Source organism: Pseudonaja textilis, chromosome 2 (assembly GCF_049901715.1).
Source record: "Pseudonaja textilis isolate UNSWEBS1 chromosome 2, rPseTex1.2, whole genome shotgun sequence".
Classification (NCBI taxonomy): domain Eukaryota; kingdom Metazoa; phylum Chordata; class Lepidosauria; order Squamata; family Elapidae; genus Pseudonaja; species Pseudonaja textilis.
The window spans coordinates 6,526,523-6,539,672 of record NC_141991.1 but is presented as its reverse complement, the minus strand read 5'-3'; the positions used below and the strand labels follow the sequence as shown (position 1 = coordinate 6,539,672).

The window sequence follows — 13,150 nt, the reverse complement described above, 5'->3', positions numbered from 1 at the left end:
CTGTGGCAGCCTCCCAAATATTGGAACACTGCTATCATGTCTCCCCTGGTCCTTCTCTTTGCTAGACTAGCCAAGCCCAGTTCCTGTAACTGTTCTTCACATGTTTTATTCTCCAGTCCCCTAATCATCCTGGTTGCTCTTCTCTGTACTCTTTCTAGAGTCTCAACATCTTTTTTGTAATGTGGTGACCAAAACTGGATGCAGCACTCTAGGTGTGGTCTTACTAAGACTTTATAGAGTGGTATTAATACCTCCTTTGATCTTGATTGTATCCCTCTGTTAATGCAACTTAGGATTGCGTTGGCTTTTTTGGCTGCTGCTGCACACTGCTGGCTCATATTTAGCTGGTTGTCCACTAAGACTCCAAGATCCCTCTCACAGTTACTGCCATTGAGCTTAAGAACTGCAGTGATTCATTTAACAACAGGGGCAAGAAAAGTCTTAAAATGGGACAACATTTGCTTAACAACTATATCTAATTTAGCAACAGAATTTTTGGGCTCAATTGTGGTCATAAATCGAGGACTACCTATACATCGAGATCAACGTGTGACTGCTCACACACAATTGCTAACACTCTGTCTTGCTACTGGTTTTCATAATGACATTTTCTTAGAAAAGTTTGGAGTCAAGTTCTCCTCTCTCTCACTCAGTGATGCCTCTCCAAAGTTTGGAGCCCACCTGTGACTTCTCTCCCCGTGTGTCCAAATGTTGTCATATCTGAATTACAATGATTTAGTGATTGTCTTGGTGCTAATTCTCAAGAGTCTTTTCTGCAACCTTTCAAAAGGTTTGCAACAACAGCTCATTCACATGTTTTCGCCTGGATTTCACACAAGAACCTTGTGGGCTGTCATTGGAAAACGGTGGATGCATAAATGTGTCTGGAGAGAAAGAGGAGCTTGTGATGATTTAGTGCAGGCAAGAAGATTTTTTTCCCCTGTCTATAAAAGAAGACTTGGTTGATTTCTGCCTGAAATGAAAGCTTTCTTCCATCTCTTCTTCTCACTCTTCATTGAAATCACCTACAAGACCGAGGAGTCACCAGAAACACCAGTTATACAGCTGCTTCTCTTGTTCTTGTGGACCCAGAGAATTTTAGGGATGCTCCAAGCCAAATGCCCCCTGACTCTGCTGAGGAATGAGGTTGACCCAAATAATCATTACAAGCCAGGAGACCTTTCCATTGATTGCATAATCTCTGCAACGAAGGCTTTGTTTCAAATATTAAATTTCCAAATATCTCCTAGAACACCAATATTCTCGTAAGTCCATTTTCTTGTGCTGCACTAAAGCAATTTTATTTCTCACTCAGTTCAACAATTCTAGCAGGCACTTAATTCATTGGGATCAGGGGTGGGATTCTACCGCTTCATCCCGGTTCGGCCAAACTAGTAGCTCCGATTATCAGCTGCTGGGTCCTTCCACCCACTCCGGCTCTTATGCTGACCTTTATTTCCCCGTTTTCAAGCTTAGCTGCTTCGTGCAGCACAGCAGACTCCCATGCATCAGCTGTTTAACACAAAGGGAGATTGCAGGATTGCAGGAGAAGGTCACCAAACTGGTTGCTACACTGGTTGAATCACACCCCTGGTTGGGATCTATTTTAGCTTGAGCACACAATGTGTCTGTCTCTTTTGAAATTCTCAAGTACATACATGTAGCCGAGATTTTCTCTTTTTCTTAACTTTCAAGAACAAACAGGGCCTTTTCCTTGACATTCTCCTCAAAGGAGAATTGGATAGTTCCTCTCTTCTAGCACCCCCTTCCCCCATGAAAGGATTCAAAAATGTAGGAATTCTATATATTTTTCCTTACACTGAAAATGCAATTCTCACTTCTGGAAATTAGAAGTTCCCACTTCTGTTTTTGGATCTTATGTTCATTGAACAAATATCAGGTTAGAACTTGTTATTTCATTGAGTTTCCGTGTTGGGTGATTTCCATTTTAAAATAATACCAAATCCCCTAATCCTATAATGATTTAAGTGTAAATCAATTCTCCAAAGACTTTTGACAGCAGTCATCAAAATGCAAACTGTGCAGGAATCAATAATTTATTGGTTTTGTTAAGAGTCATAATTCCTCATTCTCTATGTAAGTGTGTGTCCAAATGTGCACTTAATGATGTTATATTTAATATAAAAATAGGTCAAACAACTACAGCGTTAAATACTGGAAAAAGATAACTACAGAGAAAAGAATGAAAATATTCATTCGTCAGTCTGTACTCTTAGACCAACTGCAAGAATACTGACAACTTCAACAATAAGCCAAAGCTAATAGCAAAACCATTCCTTTAGATATAAATTGCACTGAGTATCTTCAAATGAAATTGAAATAATCCAAGAGCTTTATTAAAATATGAGTGAAATCTGGGGAGATCGCTTTGCCTTCTTAAAATAGGTGGAACAATCTACCCAGATGTCACCAACTGCTGAAACCTGCTCAGCTATCACACGTCTGGTTAGTACTTTTGAAATAAATTGCATTAATAGAGGGATACAATCAAGATCAAGTGAGGTACTAACACCACTCTATAAACGAAAGCCTTAGTAATACCACACCTAGAGTACTGCATCCAGTTGTGGTCACCACATATAAAAAAGATGTTGAGACTCTAGAAAAAGTGCAGAGAAGAACAATCAGGATGATTAGGGGACTGGAGACTAAAACATATGAAGAATGGTTAAAGGAACTGGGCATGGCTAGTCCAGTGAAGAGAAGGACCAAGGGGGAGACATGATAGCAGTGTTCCAATATTTGGGGGGCCTGCCACACAGAGGAGGGGGGTCAAGCTATTTTCTAAAGCACCCAAAGGGCAGACAAGGAATAATGGATGGAGACTGATCAAGACTGATCAAGGAGAGATTCAACCTAGAAACAAGACATTTTCTGATAGTGGGAACAATCAACCAATGGAACAGCTTTGCCCTTGGAAGTTGTGGGAGCTTCATCACTTGAGACTTTCAAGAAGAGATTGGACTGTCGTTTGTCAGAAATGGTGTAGGGTCTCCTGCTTGGGTGGGGGTTTGACTAGATGACCTACAAGGTCTCTTCCAACTCTGTTAATCTGTAATCAGATATTTTATTAATGTAATGTGGTTTTTTATTATTTATGGATTACATTTCTTTCAGAATTGCACCAACCCTTTCAACAGAATTCTTTGGCTAAGGCGGTTTTGAATTATTTTGGTAAACAGAGATGAAATATAATGTTCTTTTTTGTGATTACTGTATGTTTAATACCTTTTCTATGCAGGATGTCATCACCAAAATACTGGAAAATGCTATCCTTCCTTTTTGCTATCCGGGAGATCAACCAGGATTCCCATCTCTTACCCAACATCACCCTGGGCTACAATGTCTATGAAAATTATTTCAATGCAGAAAAGACTTCAGATGCTTTGCTGGACCTGCTTTCAGACGGGGAGGCCAATGTCCCCAACTACAGTTGTGGGAGGCAGAGAAACACAGTGGCTGTTCTTGAAGGTACTGAAACAGGCTTCTCCATCCAGATATCATCCATGTTGGGCACCTACAAAATCCCACAGGTGAGTCTTTGCTGAGAAGATTTTATGTGGCTCGTGTGGCTTTCAATCAGAGATCCTCCATCTGTAAATGAAGACCAGGTTTCATTGTGGGAACAATAAACCTATAGACTGATAGTTCAGGTTATTCAAAGAGAGGGAAAGAGTTAAACAAATATATCCCCTTTTACTAAACCTAAGGACATTCTCTTCTCCTAGGATAAGGAGGAATGAATGAGAAGAGAAGGAATGCATGAAGAAATAGGTGAATGGAGATGTCTTTATTGCAAAGAATGGAACTAAGCCTAATCTACACACTCCCACACATCCTGGACGTAAACTGTTTCAACTTCTATCCTCAAAACAATGCTATAGGGTACTACACACCAGAACAACTAGACACAAGGACAGTTTTTTCTCAAATGCCATCACTCTCTAAACAAATATTTCCTTCAACACTGTCAAACTATTGTTTTTAATATTTATTCAATAATTTTTTTAAAAAAAACACTATCACACTATTTAGTAAGACTGTATTACTATTATTCTTCTCATCCTTCTTATCACCTATCTCTTCCAACTTATAACCTTAACCGTGTTGTTTGTAACTTTACAATTTATATTGTTTTATTGTTTCGTAATATGATTTGATTGCTTATTAGTATCCTTTGACTATCACTAAGTGTTGTATCTTATGATTCTTGTTGAATGTATTTTATTTTTTTCTTTATGTACATTGAGAGCATATGCACCAAAGACAAATTCCTTGTGTGTTCAATCACACTTGGCCAATAACGAATTCTATTCTATTCTTCTATTCTATGCAGCCTTAAGGATTACAAAGCTAATTTCATTCCAGCATTCCTAGTTTCCTTGTGCCGTCATCTGTCTGGGTGTAAAAGATCTGGTCACATATATAACAAATTGCTAGTGTCTTAATTTTTTGTTGACACACAAAGCTAACTCTGTTGCTGTTAGAAGTATAATTCTATTATAAGCCTTCATTAGGGACAGAATTGGTATGTTACACTTTGTCTCATATGGGTCTCAGATAACATAACACTTTTCCTTCCTTTTCAGATTAGTTACAATTTTGTTACCCAGATTCTGAGGGATAAAACTGTGTTTTCTTTCTTCTACCCAATGCTCCCTGCTGAAGGATTCCAATATTCAGGGATGGTCAACCTGCTCCTCCATTTCAGGTGGACTTTGGTTGGTCTGCTTGCTCCAGACACTGAGAAGGGGCAGAAATTCATGACAATCTTGACTTCGATGCTGATAAGGAGTGGCATTTGTCCAGTTATATCACATATCTTTACACCAACTTTTCAAAATATCTTTAAAAATTTGCATGTATATAACCATTGGAGGCAAGTGAATGTCATTCTTTTTTTGGTCGAGATTGAATCAGTCGGCATTGGATTGACCATTCTACACCTGGCCCATGAAAGAATTAAGGAACCTGTTGCAGGAAAAGTCCTGATAACAACAGTAGTCTGGGACTTTAGCACTTATTTGTCTGAAGAAAAAAATTATTTCCAATTCGTTCACAGCATTCTTTCTTTTCCTTTGAAGACAAATCAAATGACAAAGTATGGTGGGTTTAGGCCATTTTATTCTTTCATGGAAGGCTTTGCAGAAAAATCCTTTATGTGCTCATACACCAAGGATGCCTTTTCTGTGAAATTCTGGAGACGGTGCAGAGAGAGAGAAGAATTACAGACTCTGTCCCAGGAAAAGATGGATCAGATTCTATGTCTGGACAATTATTTCATTTACAGCACCATCTGGGCTGTGGCCCGGGCCTTACATACAGCCTATTTGTCCAGGTCCAAGAGGACAAAGATGGAAGGTAGTAAAAGCTTGGAAACTTCAAGACTGAAGGCTTGGCAGGTATTTCTTTTCTGTTACATCCATCCCTCCTGTAGCCAAGAATCCATTTTGTAACGTTAAGAACTGGGGAGCTGTATTGAAAATATCACATATTATGAGTACAATAAATTAACTGAATTCTTGCTTGAGAAGGGATGTCAACTGGAACACTTCAGAGGTCTCTTCCAACTCTAATATTCTATGTTATATGAATGAAATCCAAAATAACCTTGTCTTGATTTTGAAGTATAAGGGATATATATATATATATAAATATAGCTCGATACCTGTGCTTTGCTATGAAACTATGTGGTTGGGCTTAGTTTTGGGGGAGGAAAATAAGGGGGTGGGGGAAATTCTGCCTCTGCCTACCAGCATCCATTGGTATTCATCTGGCTAGTGTCCTGTCAGTATGTGAGAGATTTGAAGGCCGTTTGGAAATTGAAGCAGTATTTGCTGTGTGACCAAGGACGAGACAGCAAGGAGCGTGGCTTAGTTCAACTGTTCTGTACTAAAGCTGCTTGCTGCTGTGAAACTAAAACTGAAAAGGAAACTCCTCTCCTCTGCTTGTGTTTTGCATTTGGATAGATTTCTTTTCAGATGGGGAGGGGGAGTAAAACTCCTTAGCATCAGAGCATGTTAATAATAATATACAAAATACTAATGCTCTGATGGTCATTTTGAAAAATCCTTTCTGGGTGAGCACGTAGAAGCCAAGAGGAACATATGTGCCAAATTTCAAGTTTGTAGGCTTTTATGGTTCTGAAGATTCTGTGATGATGCGTGTGTGGTATTTCGCTTTTATAGATATAGAAGATGAGACAGGCTTTGAAGTTTCATGACAAACCTCCCAAACTGGAAAGGGCAAGAAGTAGATAATACAGTGATTCCAGAAACCAATTGTATTTTTCATGGCAATAATTACAGGATCCAGAATCTCTGTGAAATTATTTCTCTTCAAGGTGCTTGTTCAATTCATATACAGTATATTTAAACAATAAGTTGGTAAGGGTTACATTCAGCATCGATTAATTGTGCTTTTTCCACATAGAAGTTTGGGCATGTCTAAACCTTCTCATATTTTTCTTCCATTCCAGCTTCATCCTTTCCTTGGAAATTCTGAATTTTATAATAAATCCATAGAAGGAGTATATCTGGATGAGAAAGGAGAACTAACAGTAGACCTGGAGATTGTCAATTGGCTATATCACAACAGGTCAATTAAGAAACTGATGTTTGGCAGCCTAGAAAAACAAGGATCCCTAGATTTCAAGTTCATGGTGGATCCAAAGGTTACAGTGGAAATCAATAAGCTGAACAAGGTGAAGAAAATAATTATTTCACTTTTTGTGAATCTCTTACCAACAGGATTGCTTTCTTGGGTCACAGAGTGATTTTGAATGCCATTTACATCCTCCATGAGAAGCAACACATTTGTTGGGTAGATATCAAGCTCTCTCTAAGAAATATATATATTTGTCTGTTTAAGGAAACCATTCTCTAGTCATCTCAAAGCAAGGAATGTTTGACCCAGGGTAGGTTTGGTTTCTTTCCCCAAGGAAAAAAGTGCATTAAACATTATCTTTAGTAATGTAACATGTAAATTTAGAACATAAACTAAAATGGACATGTACAGAATATTAGAGAAAAAGAACGAAGGCAATGTGCAAACAAGCATATTTCTGAGCTCTTTGTATAAGCTTTAGATTTAGCAAAGCTAAATATAAGCAGGAGATCACCAAATCCTCTCTTATGCCCCCTTCTGGAAATTAAATCATAAATTATTTCCTGGTCTTCCTTCCTTTGTTCAGCCCCTGCCTCCTTCCAGGTGCATGGAAAGCTGCCATCCCGGATTCATGAAGGTGGCTCAGGAAGGGAGGCCCATATGCTGCTACAACTGTCTTCCCTGTGCAGAAGGAACCATCTCCACCATGGAAGGTGGGTGACACCAGAGGAAAGGGGAAACTTTCCTTTCTAGGAAGACCACGTACCTTAAAAAATTTCCATGAAGGCATTTTGATAAGCTTTTTAGCAATTCATATCTAATATGCATATTTTTTTTCTCTACTAAATGATAAGAGGTTTAACTCTGGAGGTTAAAGTGGGAACAGAACATAAAAACAATTGGAGAAAAAAAAATCTTAGCTTCACCAGGGAGTTGACCTCTCTTATCCTTTGTCTTAATCGATGCTCACTCAGCCTGCCTGCCTGATGCTCGCCCCTTAATGTATTTGTTTTCTTTTCCCTCCTGACAATCAGCTGTTCATAACGATCAGCTGTGGTAGGATTCCCCTAGCTTGTCTTACTGTTTCACCCAGGAGGCTCCCCTGTGGCCCAAAAGGCCCCAAAAAAGAGCGAGGGGGGAGTGCTGTGTTCCCCCTCCAGGTTCCATTTTTTCCTTCCTGAGCCCCAGGGGAGCTTCCTGGGAGAAAAAACTTCCCGCAGGAGGCTTGCCTGAGGCGACAAGGCCCAAGAAACGAGAGGGGGGTGGCTGCAAAAAAGCAAACAAAAAAAGCAAAAAAGCCACGCCCATCCAGTCACATGACCACACCCACCTAGCCATACCCACCTAGCCACACCCACAGAACCAGTACTAAAAAGTTTTGAATAACACCACTGGTCTTCATTGCACTTTTCATGTTTCACATTATTATGCACCCCATTTCCCGTAAAAGTGAGAGGTTCCAGGGCATCCTGTCATGCATTAGATCAGAGGTAAGCAACCATTATTCTGCCTATAATACAGGAATCCACCCAAAAAAGGTTTGTCTTCAATTTGGAACAGATAGATAAGGTTCCATGGAAGCCGACCTCTACCTTTTGGGACACAGGAACCATTTTGTGCAAGACAAATTTTCCATGGACTAGGGGAGAGAACACACAACTACTGGCAGCCCAGTCAACATTGCAAGAGGGGAAGTTAGCACATAGCTTTAAAGTAAACGTTACTCTTGTGCTTTTTTAGATGCAGAAAAATGCAGCAAATGTCCATTAGATCAACATCCAAACAACAACCGAGATCACTGTATCCCCAAAACAAAGACTTTCCTGTCCTATCAAGAAAAATTAGGCATCTTCTTGACTTCCATTGCCTTGTTCCTCGCTTTAATCACATTCTTGGTCTTGGGAATCTTCATTAAATTCCAAGAAACTCCTATAGTCAAAGCCAACAATCGGGACCTCTCTTATATCCTTCTGGTTTGTCTCCTGTTTTCCTTCTTCACCCCCTTCTTGTTCATTGGCCAGCCAAGGAGAGTCACCTGCCTTCTTCGACAAACGACATTCAGCATCATCTTCTCTGCTGCCATTTCTTCTGTCTTGGCCAAAACCATCACAGTGGTGCTGGCTTTCTTGGCCACAAAACCAGGGAATAACATGCAGAGATGGCTGGGAAAGAGTTTGGCCAACTCCATTATCCTTTCTTGTTCTGGTCTTCAAGTTGCCATCTGCAGCATCTGCTTGGGTGCTTCTCCTCCTTTCCCTGATTCTGACATGTACTCACAATCTGGAGAAATCATTCTACAGTGCAATGAAGGCTCTGTCGCCATGTTTTATCAGGCTCTTGGTTACATGGGCTTCCTGGCTGCCATCTGCTTCACTGTGGCTTTCCTGGCCAGGAATCTGCCTGGGGCCTTCAACGAAGCCAAGCTGATTACCTTCAGCATGCTGGTCTTCTGCAGTGTCTGGATATCCTTCCTGCCGACTTACCTGAGCACCAAAGGGAAATACATGGTGGCTGTGCAGGTCTTCTCCATCCTGGTCTCCAACGCTGGACTTCTTGGCTGCATCTTCATACCCAAGTGTTTCATTATTTTCCTAAGACCTGACCTCAATACAAAAGAATATGTAATGTCAAAATAAAATAGAAATGTGAGTTTTGGATATTCACAAATATCAGTGAATAGTTCTGAAAAGTAACCACTGACATTTTTAATTTCCCACTCCAAAGACCCCTACAGAAAGCCACGTTTATTTCAAGTCATGGTAGAAAATGACTACAGGTACTCCTCAACTTGCAACAGTTCATTTAGTGAGTGTTCAAAGTTACAACTTTGAAAAAAGTCATAACTTTTTTAACACCGAAAAAGTTACTTGTGGCCAATTTTCATACTAATGAACATTGCATCATCCCTATGGTGACATGATCAAAAATCATATGCTTGGCAAATGAGTGGTTTTTATTATAGTTGCAATGTCCAGGGTCATTGGAATAACTTTTGTGACCTTCTGACAGGCAAAGTCAATGAGGAAGCCAGATTCACTTAATAATCACGTTACCAACTTAACATCTGCAGCAAGAAAGGTTTAATATGAGGCAAAACTCATTTAACAAATGTCCAACTTAGCCACATAAAATTTTTGGCTCAATATTTGGCTAAATATGAGTCAGGTTGCAAGGCACGGATGGATTAGATCCCATCTAGTTCTTTGCCTGTAAACTCAGCTGACAGTGAATGAAGCACTGATGCCAATTCAGATCCTTCTCCTGATTACTCTCTGGTCAACATGGGCACCAAGAAGAAAGGAAGAACTCCCTAGTCTGAGAGTCCCATCAAAATGATAAGTTGCAAGATTCTGGTCCAGGGTGCTGTCTATTTGCAACTGAATTGTGATAGAATAGAGTAAAAAATTTTATTGGCCAAGTTTGATTGGACACACAAGGAATTTGTCTTGGCGCAAATGCTCTCAGTGAACATAAAAGTAAAGAGTCACGAATAATAGTCATAGGGTACAATAAGCAATCAAATCATATTAGGAAATTGTCAATATAAATCATAGGGATACAAGCGACAAAGTTACATTCATACAGTCACAAGTGGGATGATATAGCAACATGGTGGTCGGAATCCCTTCCAACTCTGGAGTGTGACATCTGCTCTGAGAGAAAGAAGAGGTTTAATGTACATCTGGCTTGATGTGTCTGGCCTGAGATTTCCTGAGAGAAGCTCATAGTTGCCAAGGAGGCCACAAACTCCTGGTCTTCATTAGATATCTTTATGATGTTCCCCTGCAGAAAACAGCTCCAGAAGCCTGAGAAAGGATACCATGAGCATCCAGGCAGTTGTTATACTAGTATGATGCTCAGTTTGTCTCTACATCCAAGACTAACATGTTGATACACACACCCTGGAGCTCATGTCATATAATGGGATAAGGATTGTTTCACAAAATGTGACATACTGGATTTGGTTATTTGGGGTTTAAATCTTTTGCTTGTTAGCTATTTTCTCTATCCTAATTGTTAAATATTTAAATGATTATTATCTAATTGTGTAATTGATTTTTCTTTTCATAAGGGAAACTAACTCTATTAGGTTAAGTTGTAGTGTTTTTATATTAGGATGTTAGGATTATTTTATATTTGTTAATAACTTTTGAGTTGAAATGTGGAATGTTTATCTGAGTAGATAAACATTCCACATTTTGTAGAGTTGATACCTCTGGAATGGTAAGTATTTGGGATGGGTTGAGCATTGGAACTTATCTCTCTATCTAATTCCCTTCTCCCAATTTTGGAGTCACAGTCCCAAGCTCTCCTACCATCACCAGGACCATTTTGGCATTTGGTTTCCACATCATCTTTTGTTCCTCCTTCTTCAGGCCCTGATATTTCTCCACCTTCTCATACTCCTTCCTGATGTTGCAGCACTACATCTATCACCACTGTTGTTTTCTGGTCCATGCCTACTAACATAATGTCTGGTTGATTTGCTAATACTTTCCTGTCTATCTGGATCTGGAGATGACTATAATAGCTAGCTAGCTAGTTAGCTAGTGAGATAGATAGATAGATAGATAGATAGATAGATAGATAGATAGATAGATAGGCAGACAGACAATGTCTATGGGTGTATATAACCTGTAAATGGGTTCTTGCCTATACAGTTTCAAAAATATGAGATGTAGAAAGTTGATTGAACCTTTTGTTGACAAATAGATATTTACAGTATTTGGTTTATTTCTTACTAAGAAATGGGTTATTGAATAAGAGATTTATATTATTAATTAAGACAGGTGAAGAGATTATGAAAATGTTGGAACTTGTATTCAGGATGGGAAGCTGCTTTTTTCACATTTTTCTTCTTTCTTTTCCTTTTTTTTGGATTCCGTAGCTTCTATTGTTGTTCTTTTTAAAATTGTTATTTTTTCTTTTAAAAATCTTAATAACATTATTAAAAGAAAGGAAAAAGGATCATTTTTATTAGAATTTCATTCTATAGCTTTCTAACAATTACAATTGTTTCAAGGAATTCTATAATTCTATTGTATTTAGATCCCAACACTATCAATCCAACCAAAGATGCTATTTATGTACATTCCAAAGTTGCCCAAATTGGAAAATTAATCTCAACTGTTGGCTTCCACTATTTCATATTTGATAATAGGTAACCTTAATGATATAGTTCCAGATTTAATAAACCAAATTCCCTCTCATTGTCCCAAGCCCATGCCCCATCTTGACTCCAGATGCTCCAGAAGCTCCAGATTAAGCATGGTGTGTTTCCTCACCCACTTGTACATTTTCACCCTGTATTGCTCTAGTGTTGGTATAGTGGAGGTGACTACCCAGTATATGCTGATTATGAGGTCTGGATGGGGATGGCAAGTTGATCTCAGCCCTATCTGAAACTGAGTGTCTCTAGATTTGGGATAGCCTGGTGCTGGAGCTGATTCATCAATAACTCTGGATAAGGTAGTTCTTCCACACACCAAAATGGTATACAATATTTTTAAAGAAATCAGGAAAGAAGAAACATCATTGCAAACTGTATGGGACACAGCCAGGGTTGGGTTTCAAATTTTTTAGCAAGTGGCTCTCTACCCTAACAACTGGCTAAGTGGATGTGGCTGTGTGGGTGTAGCCAACTCAACACCACTCCCACCCAGTCACATGATTCCCCCCAGCCACGCCTATCCAGGGTTTTGTTGCTCCTGGTGTTTTTTGTGGGAAATGGACCTCTCTCTCTCTCTCTCTCTCTCTCTCTCCCCCATTTCTGTTTTTCCTCTTTTTCCACCCACTCTTCCTCTCTTCTTTTTTTCTTTTTCTTTCTTCCTTTCTTTCTCCCTTCTCTCTCATTTATTTCCCTCTCTCATTCTCTCCCTCCAGCTCTCTCTTTTCTCTCCCCCTTCTCTTTCTCTCATTTGTTTCTAAATATTTTCAAACACACTGCTGACAAGGAACGGCTTGGCACAGAGTTTCTGAGGTGCACAGGGAGATCTTCACACTGCTGCAATGAATGAACCAATTGTTTCCTGCAAAAGCCCCCTCCCCCTTTGCTCCTCTTTTAATCCCTATGGGAGGGGCCATTCACCATTCACCTGTGACCTTACTTCCATGTCAACCCTTAGTTCGTAATTGTTCTTTTCTTTTGGCAGCTCTGCGCATGTGCAGGCTGGGAACCGGTTCCAGCTGCTCTTCCACCTCACTGCTGTCCAACTCCAAAGGCAGCTGATAATTGCCAGACTGCCCTGGCCCCGTCCCTGCCTCTGATGCAGAATCCTTGACTTAGCCTTCCTCAGCCTCCAGGAATGGCCCATGTTCCTCCCCAACCTCCTCACTGTCTGACTCTGCTGCCAGTTCCACTAGCCGCCAGTGGGCCACAACAATGGAAGAGGCTCCTTGCCAAGCAAAGGAGTAACTATCTTAATTGAACAGATCTGGCTAAAGCCTGATTTAAGAGGCACCCTTGATCCAAGTTCTTCCTTGGAAACAACTGTGTGATCTCTTAACAGATAACAGATAATCA

General features: G+C 39.8%; 1 protein-coding gene across 1 annotated transcript; it reads left to right on the top strand.

The window, feature by feature from the left end:
- Positions 1–3,263: 3,263 nt before the first annotated feature.
- LOC148126624 (vomeronasal type-2 receptor 26-like) lies at positions 3,264–9,263 on the top strand. The gene is made up of 3 exons (XM_087923047.1): positions 3,264–3,554; positions 7,214–7,340; positions 8,368–9,263. The coding sequence occupies exons 1-3, from the start codon at positions 3,264–3,266 to the stop codon at positions 9,261–9,263; spliced, it is 1,314 nt and encodes a 437-aa protein (XP_087779173.1).
- The last annotated feature ends 3,887 nt before the right edge of the window (positions 9,264–13,150 follow it).

Excerpts from the sequence above, each read along its gene's own strand:
- LOC148126624 (XM_087923047.1), top strand. The coding sequence starts at position 3,264 with ATGTCATCACCAAAATACTGGAAAATGCTATCCTTCCTTTTTGCTATC. Across the intron at positions 3,555-7,213 it reads GCACCTACAAAATCCCACAG|CCCCTGCCTCCTTCCAGGTG; the intron begins GTGAGTCTTTGC and ends TCCTTTGTTCAG. Across the intron at positions 7,341-8,367 it reads AACCATCTCCACCATGGAAG|ATGCAGAAAAATGCAGCAAA; the intron begins GTGGGTGACACC and ends GTGCTTTTTTAG.